Consider the following 21405-nt stretch of genomic DNA (forward strand, 5'->3'; position numbering starts at 1 on the left):
GGAAGAACCAACTGTACTCCCTTCACCACCATAGGCTGATCGTCGCTCGAAAGTTTAAAGACGAAGTGGGACACTCTAATACAACTCTTGTACAAATAATTTTATTACAAGTCAAAATTCTATTCGATGCCGTACCAGAAGGGGCTATAAGCTTCTGAATGTACTTAGTTTTCATGCACTTTTTACAATGAAGGGTGGTTGGTTTTTATTTTTTTTATTTTTAATTATTGCTTAAAAAATTGTAGAAAATATGATACCCGTTTCGGGTTTTCTATGGCCTTAACAAAGTAAGCGGCATTGATTGAAGCTTTGAGCCACAACACTAATAACTTTCGACCCTGCGACGACTCTACTTAACATTTACAATGTGAATTCTCTTGGTTGCTTTCATAATTGGAAGCTCGCATTATTCAGTTTAATTCAATTTAATGCGAGACTGTTATTGTACAAGCACTGTAGTAAATTTATGCGACATTCGTGAACGTTTCAATGGTCAAATGAGAACATTTACTTTGCGGATGCTCCAAGATCCCAGGCTATTTAACGAATTGTTACTTCTTTACTTTCAGAAGCAAAAAGGTTTCAATGAGATTGAAAACAAAAATTCGTTGCGAATTATATCTTTTACAGTGAATGAATCGCTTTTGCTAGACATATAACGTTTTGGTACAAAATCGAAATGTCTTCTTTCTGTAAACTACGTAAAGATCGACGCATGCGCGGAAGTGCGACATTCCCAGGAAAATCAGTAGGGGGGGGGAGGTGAGGGGATGGCAGGAGGAGGACACTTTATAGAGGCTTTGTCACGGATTTGACCAGATTTTTGAACAGCCAAAATTTATATTTGTGCCGTAGGAAACCTAAAAATAATGGTCTATTTTTTATTACAAATTGCGTCTTTGGCTGCGGATGGCTCGGATGGAATTGGTTTCCACGGGTCTTCAAAAATTGATATTTATAGCCGTAGCTTGAGTTCTGTCCTCAAATTGAGGTTATATCTTCCTCAAGATGTTCAAAGATAATGTTTTTAACGGGTTAAGATGCCTACCACTAATTTCAGAACAGTTTAGACCAAAAATCTGCGAAATCCCCGTGACGTAGCCCCTTTAAGTATGACGATGTTCCGGGTTACTAGAAAACAGTTAGAGCTGGGCAGCATAGTAAAAGATAACTTGCTCTGCTGTTCAAAAAATCAGTAATTGTCGTGTCTCCTCTACTGATCCCCGTCTACCTCCTCCTCTAATGTCTACCCATATGGCGAGGCCAATTGCTGGGCATTTTTCTGTCCCACTAGAGTCGATGAAGCAGTGTTCAGCTACACGCATGATTCGGTTAGCACGTTTTCTCTGCTGCTCCAGTTGTTGGATGTCTTGTGTGCGTTGATCTGAGGCAGGGAATTATTGTACGATCGACCTGCAAAGTAACAGAAAAATGCTTATTAACATTGAGATCTCAGAGCCCCCATATCCATTCGTCTATCACGTCTCTGATTATGATCAGTAGCTACACTCTCGTGACCTGAGAGCGTGACTTTGACTGGAGATGCTAAGAAGAAATTACATGCTGATCAGCATTAGCATTAGTTAATTTATTATTATAAAGGAGTTACGCCACAAATTGATTTAGCCTGAATTTTTCAAGTTTTTCTATCGTTATCCGTCTAGCCAGGGTGCAAACCCTTTTTCACAAACAATTTTCCAGGACTTTTCATCTGACTCAGAATGATTTTTCCAGGACTCCAAAATTCACATTAACCCTTTCACTTCCAAGATTTTTTTTCTCCTTACTGTCTGCCATACATTTTTTAAGTTAGTTCTGAGAAATCGGAGAAATCAGAAGACAGATTTCCAGAACTTTCCAGGACCAGTAGTCGTTTTTCAGGACTTTCCAGGACTTCCTGAAATGTGCCATAATAAAATTTTCAAGGTTTTTCCAGGTTTGCCAGGACCCGTACGAACCCTGTAACCATCCTTGTTTATTTTTAGTTTACTATTATATCTCTGGAGTTTCCCTACCCTAATAAACTATTATTTTGAGATTTCCTTCAATTTAAAAGCCATGTTGTTTCTCACAAATGTCTTAAAATATTGCGACATAGCTCCTTTGATGATATGAATGTTCAAAAGGTCTTACAGTTGATTTGAAGCAACTGCTTCCTTTGAAACAAATCAACAATCGTCATTTCCTAAGTGACAATGGAAAAATGTTAGCTAAGAAAATAGTTAGCTGTTAGAGTAGTTAGCTCAGAAAATAGCTAGCTGAGAAAAATAATTAGCTTGGAAAGATAAACAACTCTTATAGAGTTAAGCTAGATTCGAGAGGTGGGCAGAAACACTGATACAATAACAATTCCACACAAAAAAACCGCACTTAACGCACGATGTGGGGAATTTTTCAAGCACTTAAAACTCGACAGTAGGTTTAGGAGTCTGTGCAAGTTTTGTTGAAAATGACAATAACAAATAAAAACAAAAATAACAGCAACAACAACAACAAAAAACAAAACAATAATGCCTTACCAGTGCCATTCTCTTCTTTACTTGTGAGTTCATCACGTGAGTCGAGCACAGATTCATATGAAAATTGCGGCATCCTCCAAGCCCAATGGTCAGAACCTGATGAAGATTCGGACGCTGATGAGGAGCCAACATTTCGCCGAGCGTAAAACAAAAGATAGGCTGCTTTGGTGACAATCTGGCGCTCACTGATCTTCTCCACACGCATATCATCAAACAAGTACCATGAGGCATCAACAGGATTCTTGCAGTATGCCGTGTAGTGCCCGCCTGTCATACCTCCGGTGTGATTACACACAGCATACAGGTCATACAGGTTTTCATCAGACCCACTTATGGAATTGGCGCGGTGACGCCGCCATGTGCCCCATCCTAACGAGTGGCTCTCTGGAGAGGACCTTTTAGTGCTACGAGGCTCTAAATGTGCATTCATGTCTAAGCCCGTCAGTGGGAAGTCCACCAGAGTGTGGAGTTTGGTACGGCCGGCAGCAGTCTGGAGAAAACACAAAGCATTGTGTTTTATTGATCAAAGTTTCGCTTTCACTTATGACAAGTGCTTGAAATTCGAAGATGTTTAATGGAGAGATTCAATACAATTTTTTGCTCAGAAGTGGAATTGCTTAGTTGGCAATGGTGAAATGTTGGTGAGAATTTTAGACGTTTGAACTTGTTTGGGTTGCAATAAATAAGAACAACAAGAACTTAAGTCTAAGAAGTTTAACCTAAATTTTGTACTTGGCTAACTAATAGAAAGACTCTAAACACATACAGTAGCAGGCCAATTTCATTAACATACAGTGTAAATGTCAAATCAAGCCCAGGTGGCTGGCCACAACAGAGCTTTACTAACAATTATTGTTTTCATAGCATGAAGCAGGAGTATCACAGCTTCCACTGATCAAGGTAAAAAAATCTTCTCATGTAGATCGCTGTGCATGTGCAGTCAACTCCACCCCCTCCCCGCCCTCTCAGGGGGATCTTATATGAAAGAGAAAGGATAATTGATGGAAATTTGAATTAATCTCCTAAAGGATAACAATCTGGGCATGGCTCTTAAAAGCTTTTTTTTTACCTTGAAGAGACTTTTTTTTCATGACTGATTGGTCTAGACAGCCAACGCAGTTCGATGTTGTTCATCTATTTCTTCTTGGGCAACCCCCAAAAAGACCTTGAAGGCTAAAAGCAGCACCCTAATGGCACCTTAATTTATACCCCCTCGGCAAGACAACCAACATCCCAGCCCCTTTCATATGGAAGTCACCCCCCTGGGGGAGAACCTCACTAAGTGGGTGAATACCTTGGTCCCAATCATTATGTAAAAACACCACATTTTAACTCCTATAAGTAGATATCTCTCCTAAGTGCACACTTCTCCTTATCCCAAGAGTGTCTGCTTACAGAAGGTCTGACTGTATCGGAATTGACATTTTGATGTTGCATTCTGGCCAACACTTGGTCGCAGCCTTTCTTACAAATAAAGCAATAGATGAAGTATTCAGTGTAACTGACCTGCCTGAATCTCTTGAGGTGAACCACCAACACCTCTGGCAGGGTCCACAGACTCAGCTTCTTCACTGTTCCTTGCTGTAGTTTCTTGCAGCGAGGACAAAGCCAAGCATCTTCAGAGCCCAGCTAGAGAAATCACAAAAGTCAGTGTTGTTTACAGGTGCACTTGAGCATCTAAACTGTCAGTTAATTTAAGTGGTATTTAGAATACTTGACGTAACTGCTGGTAGGGTGAGACTGCATTGGGACTAAGGTGACACATACAGTACCACTCAAATGTAAGTTGACAGTCCCTCGAGCCTCGAGACTCGATCCTCGAAACTCAAAAATTTCGAGTTTCGAGTCTGGAGCTTTTTCAAGTATCCATAGCATTAAGTGACTAGTGGAATTTTCTTTCCCCTTTTTCTGGATGGGATGCTAGTCCATTGTATGGTTACCCTCCAGCATTAAATTCACCAGCACCCATTTATACATTGCACACCTGGGTGAAGGGAGGCACTATGGGAGTTAAGTGTCTTGCCCAAGGACCCAACACGATGACCCTGGCCAGGGCTCGAACCTACAATCCTGGACGAAACCTGTTGAGACAAATTCTCTTTTCAATGTTTTATCAGGGGTTTCAATAAGTTTTGAAGTAGGCGGCAGACCCTTTTATAGTAGGCGGCCGTGACATGGAGGGGCCATAAGGCCCCTCCCCCCTAGGGGGGTCTGGGGGCATGCCCCCCCCCCCCCCAGAAAATTTTTAAATCTAGAGGCCTGGAAATGCCATTTCCTGCATTCTGGCATCCATTTCAGTACTAATTATTGATTGTGTGGTTCCAGAAAATATCCATACCCCCACCACGGAGGGAATTGGAAATTCCAGAGGGGTGGGGGGGGGGGGGGTCAAGGGCCCAGGAAATTCCGAAGGGGAGGGGGGTTGCCAGTGAAATTATGTTTCCAGACGGTCAAGTTTGATGCAGTGCCAACTAGTTTCAAAATCGTTTTTTACCTATTTGGGGGGGGGGGGGGGGGGGGGTTTTTTTTGGGGGGTTTTTTTTTTTTTTTTTTTTTTTTTTTTTGGACCCCCCTTTTTTTTTTTTTTTTTTTTTGGGCCCCCCCCCCCCCCCCCCCCTTTACAAATGTTTAACATAGCAAAAATAGCACCCTGGGTTCTTGATTCACAATCGTTTTACATTTTAAACGGGTTTTCTTTCTCCTGAAAGCACCCTGAAAGCAAACAATTTCAGTGAAATCCTCCATGCTCGTCAGTGGAGGCGGCCGCCATTACTTGTCACCAGTCCCCCGAAACTTGTCAGGTGGTTTGACCGAAATGCACTGGTGTCAAGCATTGCTTGTTTCACGTTCGATCGAAGGAAAATCGTCCTTGTTTGTGAAAAGTTTCATGTTTATTTGCGATGAAAATAGTGTAATGATGTCAAACACTCGAGATTTACTTGTTCTTGTTATTTCTGGCTATTTGTTTGTAATTTTCCTGTTAAATTTTGCTTTCTCAGCGAGCATTAGCGATTTTGCGATCACGTCTACGATGAATGTTTATATCAACACTTTTCAAATCCGTGTTCTGATACATTTAGCGGTTTTCCAAAGTGATTGGAATGAAAAGGGATGGATGGTTATACAACAAGGTAATTTGACAAGTGACTACCAGATATTTTGTCTGTTTACTTTTGAGGAAAATTCTGTATTTTGCAGACCTCTCAAGTCTCAGGATTTTGTCGTGAGACTCACGGTTTTCACTTCAATCTCACGATGAGATTTTATTCCATATTTCATATTTAACAGGTGAGAAATTGTGTGACTCGAGAAACTCAAGGAACTCGAATGAAATTTAATGTTAGTTAATGTTAGAAGGTCTTAGAAAGTAGGCGGCGATGATTTGGAAAGTAGGCGGCGAAATTCGCCGGTTGCCGGCTTCTATTGAAACCCCTGTTTTATCGCAGTTATTACAGCCATTGCAATATGAGAAATGAAAACAGTCCTCACCCCTCCCCCCATTCAATGTTGACATTCGCTTTTGCTAACATTTGCTAAAGTATGTCTGCTGAGAAACGTTTTCGTAAAAAACAACATTGAATAGGGGAGAGGGGGGAATTAAATACACTCTGAATTGGTGTACGGTGTAATTTACTGTCGTGTTTCAGTTATTGTCTCAACAGTTTCGGCCGGGATTGTAGACTGCTTGATCCAGATTACAGTGTGCTTACCATAAGACCACTACCCCTTGCACCTAACCTCCAACATGTTTAGTCTATATTGCCAAAATAACTGAAAAACATCAGCTAACCTTCTCATCCTTGGTGTAAAGCCTGAAGCAGTCTTCCAGTTCAACATTATGTGAGCTGTTGTGGAGTGACTCCACTTCGCGTACACTGCAGTGCTCCTCTGGTCTTTCTTGCATAACACTGGACTTTACAAAGCTAAACAGCAAATGCAAATAAAAAAGACAAACAAATAAGTAGAGTCGAAGCTCTCTTAATGGACACTCTCATAAGCGGACAGCTCTACTTACGGTCGCCTTGTTTGAAACCCTGTTTTTAATTAATTCCCATACAAACTCTGTATTTTTACATTCTCGTAAGCAGACATTCCTGTAAGCGGCTGCGGACACTTTCAGAGATTTCGACTTTTTAAGCTCCCATTAGGGGAGAACCATTCTCGTAAGCGGCCAGCTCCAGTTACGGACACTTTTTTCATGCCCCGAGGGTGTCCGCTTATGAGAGCTTCGACTGTATTGATGAATCAAGCAACCAAAATGTTTGTACCTATATGAAAGGGGCGGGGATGCTTGTTGGAAATTTTTAAAAGAGCCTCTAAAAGAGACCAATCTGGGCATGGCTCAAGGTTTTTGGACTCTACAAGATACCAACTGATACTTAAAATAGAATTTGGATTGGCATATTTCTTCTTGAGCAACCCTAAATGAGACCTTGATGGCTAAAACTATTGGCGTTTTGCCTGGAGAATCCCTAGTACTCAAGACCAAAAAAAAAATTTACACCCCTGAGCAAGACGACAAACATTCAGCCACTTTTATATGGGAGTCCCCCCAGGTGTTTGCATGGATGGTGTGATGCTTAATATATTTCTTATGTGGAATTTAACAGAGATTACTAATTTACTATGCATGCTAGAAATAACGCTGGAAGGTAGCAGAGTTACTAATAAAACAGAGGTTTAGGGTGTTAGGATATCAAAAACTCACTGGCTGTTGTCAACCAGAGACAACTAGATAGAAATGCAAGAAAAACTACAAGCTGTAAGAGTTAAAAAGTATGTTTATAAGTTAGAAAACATGGCCATGGCAACAAGTATAAAGTTAACATACCCTTATTAAAGGCGGCTGCTGCTACATCAAGCCAAGGCTGTAGCTACATTGTGTTTGTGATGCTAAAAATGTGCAGATTAAGTGGAACGGTAAATTAATTCTCAATTACCTCACTCTTGTCTCTAGGTCCCATTCAGCAATTATCTTGATATGCCGAGGTCCACTGCCTGATCCACATGACATGAGAGCCCTATAAACATCAATCAAGTCAAATTAAGACCATGTGAACACCATCATTATGATGTCTCTTGTCATAAGCTCCAGCAGTGTGGGCTGAATGGCTTCCCTTTTCCATGGGGTGGCTATGGATATTTTTTTTAGGAACTGCACAATCATTCTATGTTCTGGAAACCAACATAGAAGCACTTACTTGTCAACAGTGGCTTGATACAAAGGATGATCAACTTCTGGGAAAAGAGCACTTTTCCCAGGCAACCCATTGACCACACGAAGTCGAAACAGCAAACCTTGCTTCTTATCCTGCGACAAAGATTTTGGATGGAAATTTAGAAATACAGGTTTGCACAGCCTATAGCAACGTGTCAATATACTGTATGAGGACAAACAATATTTTGATAAATTATGATAATAAGTACTAAAGATGTTCTAGAACTAAAGCAGCTATCTGGTGTACACTGTCTTGAACTCTTGGTGGGGTGCAAAGAAAATCTAATTTAGAGCTGATCTGACCAGAGGTCACCTTCGCTGGCCAGTATGACAACCAGAATTATATGTTAGCCACTTGCATAAACATGTATAACATGCATGGTGATGTTGAAAATAATCAATCAAAATAATACGGGGGAAGTACAAGAAATGAAAACCAACAATAACTTACAACTGAACTGTAAATTTGTAATAAATGTTTTAACTCTCTAGTAATGTCTTTTCCTTACCTGCGATGAAACATTATCTAACAAAATCCTTGACATGGCTTTCAAGATTGCTGCTTGCAGTTTTTCATAGCTCAGTTCCCTGAGAACTCTTACAATGAAAGGAAGACCAAATCTAAAAGAGCGCAAGAGAATTCAGTTATTAAACAGTGAACATTGGTTTTAAAGCTAGGTAATACCGGGTACCTGCTGAACGTTCTAGTACACACACTTTGTAGAGCTATTTATTTTTGTGAAGGGGAAGTTTCAGTGACAAAGCAAAACAACATAATTCTGCTTGGGAAATTAAAACAAAACAAAGAAACATTCAGCAAAGTACAAAAGAGTACTAATAATTATGCCCTATAAAAATCTGTAGTTTGAAAAAATGAAAAAAAGTAAAATACCGGTAAATTTTTTTTTTTAAAAATTAGAAATCAGCAAAGAAAACAACAAATTTGGGCCATTTCAAACACCAAACTCACATTTCAAGAACTTTCAATGCCTTGCGAGTCTTAAAACCGTAAAGCTCAAAGACTTTAAAGGTGTCCATAAACTCAGTTTTTATTTATTAAACATCTTACCTTTTACTTGATGTAGTTTTTGCTGGACCCTGACAGTTTGCCACAAGGATCAGAATCGTGTCCTGAATTGGTCCACTATTGTCTGCCATGACAGGTCCCTGGACGTCTCCTGCATCCATCTCTGGGAAAAGCCCACTCGGAGCTTCAAATGCATAAATATTGTCTCCTTCATGAACAACGCTCAATGATTGCTTATCATGAAACGTTCTGTGAAATCCATCATAGTAAAGTTCTGTAAGGATCAAAGATTCTCCTCTAATACCAATCATATCAGACACCACATTCCGCAGATCTGCAATAGTTCCATGTAATGGAACGCTAACACCGATACGCAATGGAACTCTAGATGAATTCACGAACACTGTCGTGACAATAATGGGACGGCTTTCTCTTTGTGGGATGGGCAATGAGAGACACAGAAATGGATCAAATGTTGTAGACTGTTGGTGACACCTGGGACATTTGAGTGACGAGCGGTACTGAGCTTGGAATAAATCCAAAACAAAACTGTCGTTGCAGCGTGTGTGGTTAGCAAGGGCCTCCACAGCTATGATGTCATCTGATCTTCCTGAACTTTCCTGAAATTTAAATTTAAATTTAGTTTTAGCATATTAAGTGTCCAAGAATTGAAGTGGTTATCACCTTTATGTTAATAGCTTAGTTTATTGATTGCTTAATTTATTATTTATATTTATTGTTGACCAGTCAGAAATGATGTGACCGAGGTAAAATCTGTTTGGCCAGTCAACAAGACCGGCAAATGTCCAAAAATTATTTTGAGCCCTGCATTGGTGCACTACTGCGTGTGGGTTTTGCTCATGCAAACCTCGGACTTTTATGGGAGTGGCGTGGGATGACCCACAGCCTTTCCAAAGGTTTCACTGTGTTGCACCATGCCTTTTATACAAAACCAGTAATACTTAGTGGTTAATCTTCTAGGCCCTGTTCTAAGTTCTGTAAGCTTCCTGTTTAAAGCCGAATTGTAAAGCCACACACAGAGACTCGTGAAAATGCACTCTGATATACATTTTTAGCAGGAAGAAACTGTTATTTTGTAGTGCATTATTGTTAAGTTGTGAAAGAAATGAACCTCGTGACTTTTAAATTTAGCAGCCTTTCTTATCGCTATTTTTGGAGCATCATGACATTCAGAGCGTTGCTACTTTCAGATTTGTTAGCAAATGTGAAATTTTATTTTCACATTTTATATTTTAGGATGTTGATTCCTTCAGAACTTTACAGAATACTGCTTGCAAAAAACTATTGCCATAATTTTATGCCAGGAGCAAGTCATGAAAAGAAGTGAAATGATTAAGCTTTTATATAATAGTTAACTGTTTTGGAAATTCTTTAAAATGACATTTTAAGACAAGGAAGACATATGCTTGAAAATTAACCAAAATAAAACTTGCATAAAGAAAGTTTCATTGTAAAAGCACAATAAAAATATTATAATTCCTTGCTGCTCATTTTGAGACTTTTCCAGAGAGATCTAAACTGTCAGATATTGAAAACAACTCCACACAATGATGCCTACATCTGGGCCCATAGTATTGTCAATCAAGAACACAGCTAAAAATAACTTTATGACTAATTCATTTTGAAATCAAATTCACGGTTGAGGAAACATTGTTACACCATTTTAAACATGAATTCACAAGCAAGGGGTGCTAATGACTGTTTTCTTTGACAATGGAAAACGAACCTTGAAAAAAGTAATCATTTCGACCAAGGTGGACCATTTTGTTTCTCTAAAGCTGCAGGCCATTTATAACCGAGCGTGAAGTAAACAATAGAAATAAATGACCGTGAATATCATTCTCTGTTAAAACACCACCCATTTGAAAGCCAAAATTGGATCAATGAAAAAACATATTTTAAATTCTTTACGCTTCCGCTGTTTTGAAATGGAATACAGACGCACAAATTAATATTTTCTTTCATCGAGTTGTTTAATATCAAGGAAGAGAGCTGTTTTAGGTAGAAATCTCTGCCAAAATTTATTTTTTAGGCTAAAATTTGATCTTGAAATTAGCGTTGCTGATATTTTACAAATTGATGGCTTCCAAACGAACGCCTCTTTTCAAAATATATTAAGAATCGTACGTTGTATTTTTAGCTACTAAAAACGAAATTCAAAACATCTAGTGTCAAACGATCCCTGACTTCAAAAGGTGCAACAAAATATTTCAAAGGGCTTACGGCTTGATTCGCTATCTGCTTCAAAATCGTCGAATTTATGACACGCGATCGGACGTTCGCGGGTTAGAATTACAAAATAATATTGTACATATCTTTCTAAATATTGGGAAAAAGCCAAAACATGGAGATGTTATCTGACCACAGGCTCAAATCAATAAATTTCACGCAAATTATGAAAACACAGACCCATTAAAAAGAAAAACATGCCTGTGTTTAGCTGCCTATCGTGAACGCGACGAAAATCAAAATTCATGTTGAAATTGCATGACACAACGCTGGTAATTTGATCGACACTCGGTGTTGAGTGTTAAAAATAGAGAAGTAGCCATTTAATTTAGCGGATAGGTTTTTAGATTGCTTCTTACCTTGTTAGCTTTGTACTTTCGCTTGGTTGCCCGATTCAAATCTTCGTGAACTTTATCTAAAAGCCAAAGCAAAAACTCCTGAGCATCGTGTTGAGCATAGCCGCGATACTGCACTCCATATTTTCCCACGATCGACTTGAAATCGCTACTAATTTGCGAATTATACTGACTCGACCACAAACTCTTCAGCAAGAGTGCTAGTTTCTCCGTCACTTCACCGCGAGTCCCGAACTTCTTGGTCTGTCCTTTGCGAAGTTTTAAATCTTCTTTGTACTGGTCCATAACGAAATACTCGGCCAACAAATCCGTATGAGCGAGACATTGGACAGTGGCGTTCATAAAACAAGTGTTTCCATGATTCTTCAAACCAGACACATTGAGTACCTCGGCAGATTTACTTCTCCGAATGTTCGAAGGAGTTTCGTCCGCCGAATCGAAATTCTTCTTCTTGTACGATGCAGTTTCGTCCAACTTTCCGATCGAAGAGGTCGAGTACGCAGAATTCGAAGGAAATTGCACAGCAGATACTCGAATCATAAGTTTGTGAACCATGTTTGACACAGATTTCATCGAAGGTCTCCTCACCAATTTCTTGCCTCCGACAAAATCTCTCGAGCCGAACTTGAAGCTCTTTTTCTTTGTTAAATGTCTAGAGCTCTTGGACCGCTCCAAAGTTGCCTCCTCCCCCTCATTTGTTTCCCGAGCGCCGTGACCTCCATGCAGTTCACCAACACTCGCCGAGCGATGATTGTGAAACATTTCTGCAGGAGGTACCCAAGGACAAATTGTTTGAACACAATTGCTTACTTCACATCAAAGTGTAGTTATTGCTGACAATGTTAAACTCGCCATTTTTGCAACGTAAAATCTTGAAAACTTCTCCAACTCGTTTTCCGCATCGTATGTAACATGTCATCGGTCATGAACGCCGAAAAACAAATATGGAGCATGCGTACTCTGACGTCACTAGGATGAAGCGTACGTAACTACGACGATAGATGCATGCAATGGTTTATAGATTTGCAGGGTACCCAGTATTTTGTGCGAAAAAAAGAAAAGAAAAAGAAACAGAAAAGAAAAATAACAAAAAAACGCTAATATCGGAAATCGTCATATTGTGAAGTAAATGCAGAATTTTTTTTTTAGGTTTATGACGTCTATGGCAGCGTTTGTCTTACCTACAGGAAGTGGCGGGAAGGGGGGAGGGGTTCTAGTTTACTGCAACAGGCTAAAACGAAAACTTAATAAAATGTTTATCTGTTTTCGCATTCCCCTAGATGTGTAGTACAAAGTTTTTTGTAGGTAGAACCTTTTCCATATTTGTTTCAATACTAACTACAGAACTGTTAAAGTAAAAAAAAAAATAAAATGAAAAAGTACTATAATGTATAATTTTAAACCCTTGTCTTTTTTAAAAGGCTTAACTTTGCCGGGTGGGGATATGGGTCTACCAGGAACCTTAGAATGAGACAACATTGAAAAGCACACCAGCTCACATAATTTGAGGGGTTTTTATCAAAGGGGAGTTTTGCATGGGGAAGGGGGTATTTTTGGGAACAGTCCTTGCTCCCTGCTATCGAATGTAAACCGGTGGAAACCAAGTTTTGATTTCAATAATGGCATCTGACTGGGCTGTTGTTCCAGAAAATGTCTTTCCCCAACATGGATATTTCCTGGAACTATACATTACTGGTTTTGAGGGGTTACTGAAAGACTGAAACGTTATTTATGGCTATTATACCAGAGTATGGCCAGAAGCCTAAAGACCCAAAAACGAGGTATTATGTTTCCATAATGGTTTCCTTGTTTTGCCATGTTTTCATGCCACACGGAAACAGGAAATGTTTCGTGTATCAGCAGAAGCAAATTTTGCTTCTTGGAAACAAAATAAACACTGGGAACTATGCTTCCTAGGTGACAAAACTAGGAAACATTGGGGAAACATGTGCATGCTACAAAATTTATGTTTCTGAAATTGATGTAAAATGTGAAAATTAAAGCAGACATTATTTTTGGGTTTGGATAAAATTTGTAGCCAAACGGTTTCCTTTTAATATGGTGTAAATAATCAGACTGAAGAATTAAGTTGGTGTTAGAAAAAGTCTTTATTTTTGATAATTAATCTTAAACATCACAAATAAAAAATAAATAAGACAAATGTTATTCTACAAAGTACACAGCACAAACCCCATTATAACAAAGTCCCCAGAAATTCTTCAGCCTGGCCCAAGTTACTAGAATTGCTAAGTAAACAGTAAAATATATGGAAAGAGAACAGTGGTATAACAAACCCCCATTATAAAGATTTTCCCAGACTTTTGGGATTTTGTCTCTTTCCTCTGCAGAGGCTCTCTGGGAGATGACAGCTGACGAACGTGAGGACTGCAGGCGCTTCACGAGCGAGCAGTCAACTGCACTCATTTTGTTTGTCAGCGGTTATCTCCCAGAGAGCCTCTCCAACCAAGGGACTTTGTTATGTCATGGTTTCATCGTACAGAGCACAAGCCTTGCAATTTTTTAAAAAATACAAGGGAAATTTGTCTTGATTTTTTTAAGCGAATAAAAGCTAGGACATCTTTATAAATAATTATGTAAACTATAACTTTTTTAAAACATTTAATTAGGTTGTGGCTAAAGGTTAACAAGCCAAATTTTCAAAAAAAGCTTTAAAGTTTTTTTGTTATTTCTACACAGCTTACCATATTGAGAGATCAAAAAACGACAACAATTAACAAAAACCAGTCTCTGCGCTCAGTTATTTTTATATTATTATATTGGACTGCAGTCACTCAGACAGGCATATTATAAATTTGTTAGACCTGCCTACAAGTTGAGCTCACTGCAGAGCGCGAAGCGTGAAAACACACCAAACTGGAAACGAAAAGAGAAAGTCTATAAATTTGTTGCTATAACACTTGATCCTTCGGTGACATAGAATATTAATAAAGTTATTTTTGTATGTGATTTTGTAATTGTGCGTGAATTTAACTCAAAGCCTTCTTTACAAGTATTGTAGCCTTAAAAATAATGTTGCAGCTCTTCCAATCTCCTTTGTGTTATATCTGCTTAATATAAAAACCAATCTCTTGCTCTTTAATATTATTTTCTATTTGTATTACTGAAATGCAGTACAAGCATACTTGTAATGACAATTTTATGTACAGTCACACCATGGTCAATAAAAACATGGCAGATTAATAAATAACATGTTTAAATAAAAAATATTAAGTCGTTACATATAAGTTAATTTCAAATTAATATTAGTTAAACTTTTACTTCTCTTGGGGTGCGTTTCTTTGGGAAAATCCAAAATGGGATCATTGATCTCAGATAACACAGATTACTTTGCTCCCAAAGAAACAAAGAATCCTAAAATTGATTTTTTGCCATGACATCACTGTGAAACACATTTCACAGAGAACATAGAGATCAGCAAAAATTCATTTTACGTCGAATGTATCCTAGCTAAAATCATTTCAGCATACAAACTCTTTCACAAAAACCACACGACAAAATAGTTCTTCTTTAGCCTCAAGCACAATGTGGTGAGAGCGAAGAATGTTTACAAAATGATCAATGCAAACTTCACGTGACATACAACTTCCGTAGCCACACGGTGGCTGTTCTAGAAAACCTGCATCCAGTTCAAAATGAAACTTCATACTGATCAAGCTACTGTTTCCTTTTTCTGTGAATTATTTTTTGTATTTTGATCGAAATAAGCACCTGAAAACTTACAGTATGACAGTGTTTACAAAGAGCAAGCCTGTATTTTCACAGCAAAGACCGTTGGGCCAATGTACTTTTTTTGAGTCCTTTCCCAAAGAAACGGATAAATCCTAAAAATCCAGATTTAGATATGATCTGATGTATCCACTCGGAGTGTAGATTCTTCAGATCATTGACCCGAGATTAATCCATTTTCAGATATACATGTAGGTAAAGAATACAAAATCCGTTTTTGGATACAAGATATCTGGATTTGGATTTTCCCAAAGAAACGCACCCTTGGTCAAAAGAGGCACCAAGAGAAAAAGCCATTATTACAGCACAAGAAATACAACTGTAATTTACATGAATATTTCAACTATAGGTAATATTATTGTGGTTTTCAGTGAAATGCAAACTCTGAAATTCAATCCTCAACCAATGGTTTAGCTTTTTGCTGCCGTCAATCACCTCAGCAGACCTCTTGGAAAACAGAAGTTCACTTCAATCGGGTCAAAAGGTCAAGTCTGTCTGTTGTGATTGGTAGATTTGGATCCATTTTGTTTGTTTCTATTTTTCATGGTCCGTTAGCTGTCACCATAATATGATTGACGGCAGCAAAAAACGCAATCGTTAGTTGTATTTTAAAATTTCAGAGTTCGCATTTTACTGAAAACCGCAATAAATGACATTTTGATATTTCAATAAAAATAGTTAAAAAGGATGAAGTGCCAAAAGAAGGCTCCCTTCACATACCTTTTCCAGTAAAAATGTTAACATCTCCTCCACCCCCCTTGCAGAGTACCTTTCAAACAACCCTGTTATGCAAGTTAAAGGACCCTAGTCAGCTTCCCCCATTTTCGATGGCATCGAAATTATGAAAATTGTATGGTAAAGCGAAAGATCCCTAAGGGGTAATAAATTTAGACGGTACGATTTTGTCTACGATTATCGCATAAAACATGCTTATGCCATGACTACAATATAAATCTCCTTGTGTACCTTATTACATGAAATTTTCGCGACACTTTAATTTCGCGATTCTAAAAAAATTGCGAAATTAAAGTGACACAAACAATAAGTGTTGCGAACATAACATGACGTGAAAATTAAGTGACACACATTATGCCAATAATCAAGAAAGAATGAGTTTAGTACCAATGAAGGAAGGAAGTTTCAATGTAAATTGCGGTCAATTGACCCAGGAGCAATAATTTACGTACAGGCATGAACTGCCTGTGGCCATTGTGAGAACTGCTCTGCTGTTACTGTTGAAATTTAGTCCCGCCGTTGCGTTTTTGTTAATTTTGACGTTATTGTTCCTTTGATAGAGTCGTTTAATTCAATTTAAGGACATGTTAAATAATATTGCCAAGGAAATGTAAATTGTGTCTTCCTCAAAAACGCGAAATTAAAGTGACGCGAAATATGTGCACCTCAAAAATCGCGAAATTAACGTGTCGCGAAAATTTCAAGTACCGGTAATAAGGTAAATCAACCTACCACATCCTTACGACAGACATGCATGTAAATGGTCCTAAAGCCTGCCATAAACTTGCTGCATGTGACAAAAACGTACCGTGTAAATCAGCCCTAATGACAAACAATGATACTGTAAAATAACTATTTTGTGTATAACTTCATTTGTGCCTGAAGGTCATCCATTGTTGTTACACCATACTTGTCCTTATCAGTCTCCAGGAGCTTGAAAATTTCTTCAAGTTGTTTTCTCTGCATCCTTTAATGAAATCAAAATCAACAAATTAGGTACCTTTTATGATCAAAGAAAAACAAACAACATACTTAAACAATTTAGTTTAACAAGGAGCCTGTTGCCATTTGGTAGACATAATTTTATTACATTTTTTTCTTGTACAGGGTTAGTACTCTTTTGAGCTTTTGAAATTCCATGACTTTCCATGACCTTTACCAAGACTTTTCAAAGTTTTCCATGACCTTAATTTGACCATTTTTCTAGGACATTTTCAAAAAATTTTGTCCCCATTTTGATTTGACTGTTTCTCTACAAAAGTGATCACATCCAGACCAATTTTCTGACGGGTACGTACCCAATTGTACCCAATACAACGTACCCAATTCAACGTGCTTAAAATTCCATATCTATGAGTTGGCATGGTGGATCGTTTGATTTTCATTACTTTTATTTTGTTTTTCATTTTAGTCTGAGTTTATTGGTTGTTGTTGTAGATGTGATTGACAGCAGTGACAGTACAATACAGTCATTAGCTGGGTTCTAAGCTTCAGAGTTCATGTATGTTTTGGAAAAGCAGCATAAAGAAAATATGTTACTCACTCTCTTTCTTGATCCAGTTCCTCCTTGGTCATTTGGTTTTCAACCTCTTTGATACCCAGCCGAGACGATTTGAACATGGTCTGGATGTTAAAAGCATCGCCCATTGTCATTTCTTTGATCCTTTTCTTTTGTTCCTTCTCTGTTAGGGGCTCATCAACAGTCTCCCTTGAAAGGTCTTCTCTTTCATTCTCTTGAAGGTACTGGATGTCTTTTGACTTTATAATGCCTGCACCTCGTAACAACTTCTCAGCCTCTTCAAAGGTAACCTCATCATCTTCCTCATTCTAATATTTGTAGCATCAAGAAAACAAGTAAGATTTACAAATTTTATCAGTTGTACATGTAGGTAATGTCATGTACATGTATGTTCACCTATCTCCAATATTATTACAGTTGATGTGATCACTTCCTCAATATGCTAAAAAATAAAGTTTTCAACCTTAAACCACATGTGTGTACGATTGACATGTGGTTGAAATTTGTTTTTGATTTGAAATAATTTAAACCACTTTAATTTTTCATTTCCAGTGATTTCAATGATATTGAACAGTTGACAATGGAAAATAAAAATAAAACTGGTTTGAGCAAATATAGATATAAGAACCAAAAAATTAAACTGTGTGATCAGTTTAACAAGTAAGTGTAACATGATGAATCAAAAAAAGGACACAGCATATTGACCAGAACTGCAGGTTACCAGTGGATACTCCACAGTGGAATCCCGATTTCTGGAACCTCTAAAGACACCGACATTTGGTTTGCAAAATCAGGAGAAAATTACAATTATGTTCGACTGAGTGGAGAAAGTCCCAGGAAAATGACTTTTGGCTCAAGTTAACAGGTTTGAGAAATCAGGATATGAAAGATATGAAAGACTTTCTGCAGTACACTTTTCAAGACATGACTTAACCAAAAAAATAAATGAACAAATGGGCCGGGGGGGGGGGACACTGTCAAGGGGTGGCATTATAGTTGGTGCATTGAACTCCAGATTGAGAGGATCAGAGTTAGAGTTTAGCCAACAGAGAGTGACTATGTTGTGGTTTAATTAAATGTGTGGTTCCAGAAAATATCTGTTACAGGTCAAATTTAAATTCAGGTTATTTTTTTTTAACCTAGGTAAAATTTATGGTTATTATTAGGGTTAGGGTTCGGATTGAAGTCATATATTTTTTAAAAAATAGTGAGTCACCCAACATTTCCTATGTGGCGAAGTGGATAAGGGGTTGGACAGCAAATCTGAAGGTTGAGAGTTCAAATCCAGTGCAGGTTAGTAAAAAGAAAAAAAAAAAGAATTAGATGATACTACTTGGGGGTGGTATAACAGCAGATGGTAGGGGAGGGTAAGTAAGGATGGTGAAGGGGAGTTCCGAGACAGCGTGGGAGGGGAGGTGTTTTATTTTTCTACTTATTAACCTAGTACAAAAAAATAAACTAGGTTAAAAACAAATAACCTAGGTTGAAAAATTTGACCTAAAGCTTCAGACTAGTTTGATTTTTGTTTTCCATTGTTGTCATTGTTTCAGATTATGAAAATGAAAATGAAACAAAGGAAAATAAAAATCAAACTCTTTTTAAAAAAATAGCCATATAAGCAATGACAACGTTTCGCTATCTTCATGACAGTATTTTAAAGTTCAGTGCCAATGTCAAGTGTAATGGCTATTAATGAATAAATGATTATATAATAGAGGATGAAAAATGTAGTGAAGTATTTTGAATGTAATTATTCATGGCTTGTTTCAAGCATTGAATAATAACTCTTGGAATAAAGATCCTTGGTAGCTAATTAAAAAATTTACCAGGAAGTTATAGCTTGTTGAGTGTGAATAGGAATTTAACCTGTATCATTAACAGGTTTCACTAATTATTGTAAGCTTATACCACAATGAGAAAATTTCCATAATTTTTAGGATAGAAAAATTATGCTTATCTTCAAACTTAAGACATATTTCATGTACAAGAAAACTGACAGACACTTGCCCTAGAAGTAATTTTTAATTCATTTTTTTGGAAGAAACGAACATCTGTTTGCTGGTTTAACAAAGATGACAATACTACTCTTTTTAAAAATTTACAAGTGGCCGGATGAAAGTTGAAAATAAAGTTGATTTGAACAAGCGTGTCTCTCTGCAGGTGCTGAGAACTCACTTGCAAATTATCGAAAGACAAGATCTACATGTTCATGTGCACTTAAAATATCATTTTCCTTTTATCTGACACGAAAATTTACCCAGGAAAATCAACCGTTTAATTCATAATTTTCAGAGGTAAGCGTCGAATGATCACAATAGTTCCTGTTTCAGATGTCGATCAAGGAGGAAGAATGGAAATACAAAACAAAATTTATAACATTTAACCGTTCCTTTAATTGTTTACCGAACGCGGAATTTTTCCAAAATATTGTACAGAAAGAAAAACACGCTAAAGTGAGTACATCTACTATATTTATTCCTTGTCAAAGGACAAGAAAAAACAGAAAAGAACGATGAATGTTGACTTTGATCACTCACCTTCTGTTCAGCTGCTAGCGACTGTATTTTCTCACGTCCCGAGTCGGTTTGTTCTTCTCCAGAATTCGAACTTGGAGCCTTGAAAGTTCTTCTCCATAAATACCAGCTAATGAGTATCACCAGGACGGCAACAACGACAGGAAGAGCGTTGTGACATACAGGAAAATGCATAACTGGCAATTTGTGGCCAATAAACCGACAACGACATCGGAAAGCGAACAGACCGGGGAAAATTTGCGATCAACAAACTGTCAAAGAACGCCGCTGGACCAGCCTCGTTTCTGAGTGGCGGGAAAAACGCGCTGAAACCGCGCGCAGACGAGGGTAACCGGAAGGCCAAGGTCTAGGGGGCGTTCGGGGGGGGGGGGGCTTTGATATTACATTTGCCTTAAACAAAACAGTTCTCTGTTTTTGTTAAACGTTCGTACTACAGTACTGATTGGTTCGTACCCACATTCACCAGAAGCCCATTACCCGGAGAGCGCAAAATCCCGTAGAATTCCGGTTATAAGCCCTGGGCTTAGGGCTTTCCACAAGTTGCTCGGCAACTTTTTGGCAACTTTTCATGTTTCGAGCAACTTTTTCCCCTTCGAGCAACTTTTTTCCGCTCGAGCAACTTATTGCATTTTGAACAATTTCCATACCGAAGATTTCCGAAGATTATCCGAGTGTTGTTCAAAGGCAATACGAACGTTTCCGAAGATTTACGAAGTTTGCCGAAGATTTTCGGGGAACATCTGAAGACGTTTCAACTTTCGGCTCATTCTGCATTATTTCAAAACTCGTCATCAAAAATGACGTCATCGATATCTTCACGATTTTTCTCACTTAAAGAAATCCTTGATACTTCTTTTGCTGTAAGATTGTATAAATTTGCTTAGAAATCTTACCCTCAAAGGGAAATAAGCATATATTTAGAGAAATTCTCTTGATTAGAAGCAGCGTTTTGGATTTTTTGGAGCAACTTTCGAGCAACTTTTATTATCGGAAGCAACTTTTTTGGATTTTTGGAGCAACCTTTGAGCAACTTTTTGAGAAATTACGAGCAACTTTTTGGGAAATCTCGAGCAACTTGTGGAAAGCCCTACCTGGGCTTATACAACTTCTTTAAGGGGTTTTGGGTGGGCTTAAGCGGAGGGGCTTATATCCGGGAGGGCTTATAAGCGAAAAAAAAAAACGTCTCGAAAAGATCTACAGGAGTGTTGATCATAAACGTTTTTAAGTTAAAAACGCATAATAACGCAACATTTAGCCTTGTTCAGTACTGTCATCCAGCAGAGGGGGGGCTTATATCCGGGGGGGGCTTATAATCGGATGTATTATTTTGTTTCCAGGTTGATGGGCATATAACCGCGGGGGCTTATAAGCGGGGGTCTTATAACCGGAATTTTACGGTAGTCCAAATATTTGTGCAACGGCGTTTTCACAGGTAAACTTCGATGATATCCTCTTCCTTCTGGTAATCTTCGTCGTTATTGACCAGACTGGGAGAGAGAT

General features: G+C 38.1%; 2 protein-coding genes across 3 annotated transcripts in view; both read right to left on the bottom strand.

Moving 5' to 3' along the window:
- LOC144632334 (uncharacterized) overlaps positions 1-20153 on the bottom strand; it is a 229078-nt gene extending 208925 nt beyond the window's left edge. Inside the window, exons 1-3 of one of the 2 annotated variants that reach the window (XM_078490962.1) lie at positions 19909-20153; positions 17396-17679; positions 16687-16819 (exon numbers count right to left, since the gene is read on the bottom strand). In XM_078490962.1, coding sequence (XP_078347088.1) covers positions 16705-16819; positions 17396-17679; positions 19909-20079 — 570 coding nt within the window. In that variant the 5' untranslated portion in view covers positions 20080-20153 and the 3' untranslated portion in view covers positions 16687-16704. Of the gene's footprint in view, positions 1-16555; positions 16820-17395; positions 17680-19908 lie in introns of those variants that run through there. The other variant, XM_078490961.1, reaches the window with a different exon arrangement.
- LOC144634025 (ubiquitin carboxyl-terminal hydrolase 31-like) lies at positions 80-12399 on the bottom strand. Its single transcript, XM_078492962.1, has 9 exons — positions 11374-12399; positions 8807-9384; positions 8247-8358; positions 7721-7830; positions 7460-7540; positions 6310-6442; positions 4026-4148; positions 2520-3009; positions 80-1413 (listed from the first exon to the last, which is right to left on the bottom strand). Exons 1-9 carry the CDS (start codon positions 12130-12132, stop codon positions 1316-1318), a joined length of 2484 nt encoding a protein of 827 aa, XP_078349088.1. The 5' UTR covers positions 12133-12399; the 3' UTR covers positions 80-1315.
- Positions 20154-21405: the final 1252 nt, after the last annotated feature.

Source organism: Oculina patagonica, chromosome 12, assembly GCF_052425735.1.
Source record: "Oculina patagonica isolate OP01 chromosome 12, crgOcupat, whole genome shotgun sequence".
Classification (NCBI taxonomy): Eukaryota; Metazoa; Cnidaria; class Anthozoa; order Scleractinia; family Oculinidae; genus Oculina; species Oculina patagonica.